The sequence below is a fragment of the Mus pahari genome, chromosome 4 (genome assembly GCF_900095145.1).
Source record: "Mus pahari chromosome 4, PAHARI_EIJ_v1.1, whole genome shotgun sequence".
Lineage (NCBI taxonomy): Eukaryota > Metazoa > Chordata > Mammalia > Rodentia > Muridae > Mus > Mus pahari.
This window is the reverse complement of record NC_034593.1, coordinates 126692079-126694446: the sequence shown is the minus strand read 5'-3', so window position 1 is coordinate 126694446 and position 2368 is coordinate 126692079. Positions and strand designations below refer to the sequence as shown.

Below are 2368 nucleotides of genomic sequence, written 5' to 3'. Positions count from 1 at the left end.
ATAGGGAACTTTTGGGATAACATTTGAAATGTAAATAAAGAAAATATCTAAGAAAAAAAAGAAATGAATGAAGATCTACAAAATGCAACTTAGAAAATTCCTATGAACTTGAATCATTCTTATTCTCCTTAATTCCCATAATCCAATAGTAAGAATAAATCTTCACAGAACTTAATTTCTTACAACATTATAAACAGCTTTTTCAATTATCAAAGACAAATAAAGACAAATTTACTTTTAGTGTAAAAAAAAAAAGAAGTCAGTGTTCTAATTGTTACTTATAGTTACTGGTGCACACATGACACATATACAACAATAAGCAGTCTTCTTCCAGCTGCCGTCATCAAATGTGCCATACTTACAAACTGAGGATTGTAGTACGCTGGACCTATTGTGTTGTCACTAGGAGGTGGGGTGCGTCTCATAATAGTGTCATCGTCATTGAGATGATACCCATGCGACTTTCCGGAAGAGGGAATTGAAGGAATATCAATGCTTCTGGGAACTGCAGGTGTTCTAGTTTTCTTAAAGCATAAAATGTTTGTGAGGGAGACATTTTATGTAATTCAAGCACAAGAAGAAAGAGAAGAACAAAATATTTTAATTTACTAAAGGCAATCATTAAATATTGACTTAATGAACCCATAATATAACCCCCCCAAAAAAAGGTCTTCTAAAACTAAGCTGAAGGAGTGCATTCAAGTTTTAGCGCATCTTGCATACTAAAATATAGATACTATTAAGGTCACTTTAAGAACTAAGGGTTTACTCCTAACTTGGTCAGCCACTTATCTTGCTTAGTAAAACAAAGAATACAGATTTTAAAAATAAATAAATAAATAAATCTATAAAGCAAGACGTTCCTGCAGCAGCATCAGACACTATGAGAGTGTGTACTATGCAGATAAAATCTTTAGTTCTTTCCTTTAGTCCATTTAGTAACATTTACAGACTTCATTCCCTGAAACTCCTAAGTATTTCCTGTGACTTGTATACAAGTGCTAACTACACTAAAGAACAGGAAAATATCCTAGATAATGCTAAAAATGAATAGAAATGTATCAAATTCATTTATAAATATTGCATGTGTTTAATATAAGTACAGTAATAAAATGTATGCCTTAATTCTGAAAGAGCTGTGACTAAATTGACAATATCACGTCAGAAGCATTGATTAGCCTTTTTAAAAGGTTTTACTTCTGTAGAAAAAATATTTTATAACTTAAATAAAAACAGGAGGTATTAGACAAAGTATACAAATATATATATATATATCAAACAAAACAATGACATTTAAAGGATTTCATTGTATAGAAAATAGTGTAGGATTATATTTGTCCCAGCATTATCCGGACAAATAAATGCAATGGTAAATACACACATGACCATACACAGCTGTGCTAGTAAAAAGCTACCACTACTAGAAGTATTTTTCTCAGATGACACATGGATTAAGTAGCTTCCGTGGTACTTATGAAAATAATTACAAAATTAAAACAAGGATACATTAAACAGCTTTCCTTCTGTTTAGTACTTTCAAAACAGACAAGTGGGAGGTTTGCAAAGCCTAGCCTTCCCTTCCTGTGGCTTCCCCCCTCCCTGCCCTCCCCCACCCTCGTGTTGCTCTCCCTTAGACCCTCCCTGAGCACACCATGTGATGCACACTGCCCTGTTGTTACTCAAGGGGTTTTCTACAACTACAATGCCTTTGACCACCATGTGAATCTTCTTTTAGACCCAGGCTATTGTTTCTCCTATCCCCTCCAAAGATCCTTCGTTTTAGGGTCCTGGTGAATGTGTCATTATGGCTCCAAGATAGTATTTCATCAACTATATTGTCCTACAGTTTGCTCCCTGTTAAAACTGTGACTCTTGGGGAAAGGTAATTTGCCTTCTCTGTACTAAGAATGTCTAACATTGTGTTAACTGACACACGTAGTCATTCAACAATGCTTGCCAATGAGTAGATGAACATTTATTTTGTCCCTACAAATGAAATATGTTATCTAAATACATGAAATAAAACTCAACCTTTTCTTTGTACTAAAAAATTCAACTAAGACCTTAATCCTAAAATATAAAATGCTCTTTTGAAGATAACTGTTTAAAATAGAATTAACTTGAGCTACACGAAATATTTGAAATCAAAAAATACAATCAGTCTTCAAAAATGAAAAAAAACTGTGTTTTGCCAGGAAGTGATGGCACATACCTTTAATCCCACAGAGGCAGAGGCAGAGGCAGAGGCAGAGGCAGAGGCAGAGGCAGAGGCAGAGGCAGAGGCAGAGGAGGCAGAGGCAGAGGAGGCAGAGGCAGAGGAGGCAGAGGCAGAGGAGGCAGAGGCAGAGGAGGCAGAGGCAGAGGAGGC

The 2368-nt window shown here is 35.5% G+C and overlaps 1 protein-coding gene across 1 annotated transcript in view; it reads right to left on the bottom strand.

Moving 5' to 3' along the window:
• The window catches only part of Stpg2 (sperm tail PG-rich repeat containing 2), a 174719-nt gene that overhangs the window by 160909 nt on the left and 11442 nt on the right, over nt 1-2368 (bottom strand). The window contains exon 4 of the mRNA XM_021196975.1: nt 363-524. Coding sequence (XP_021052634.1) covers nt 363-524 — 162 coding nt within the window. The remainder of the gene's footprint in view (nt 1-362; nt 525-2368) is intronic.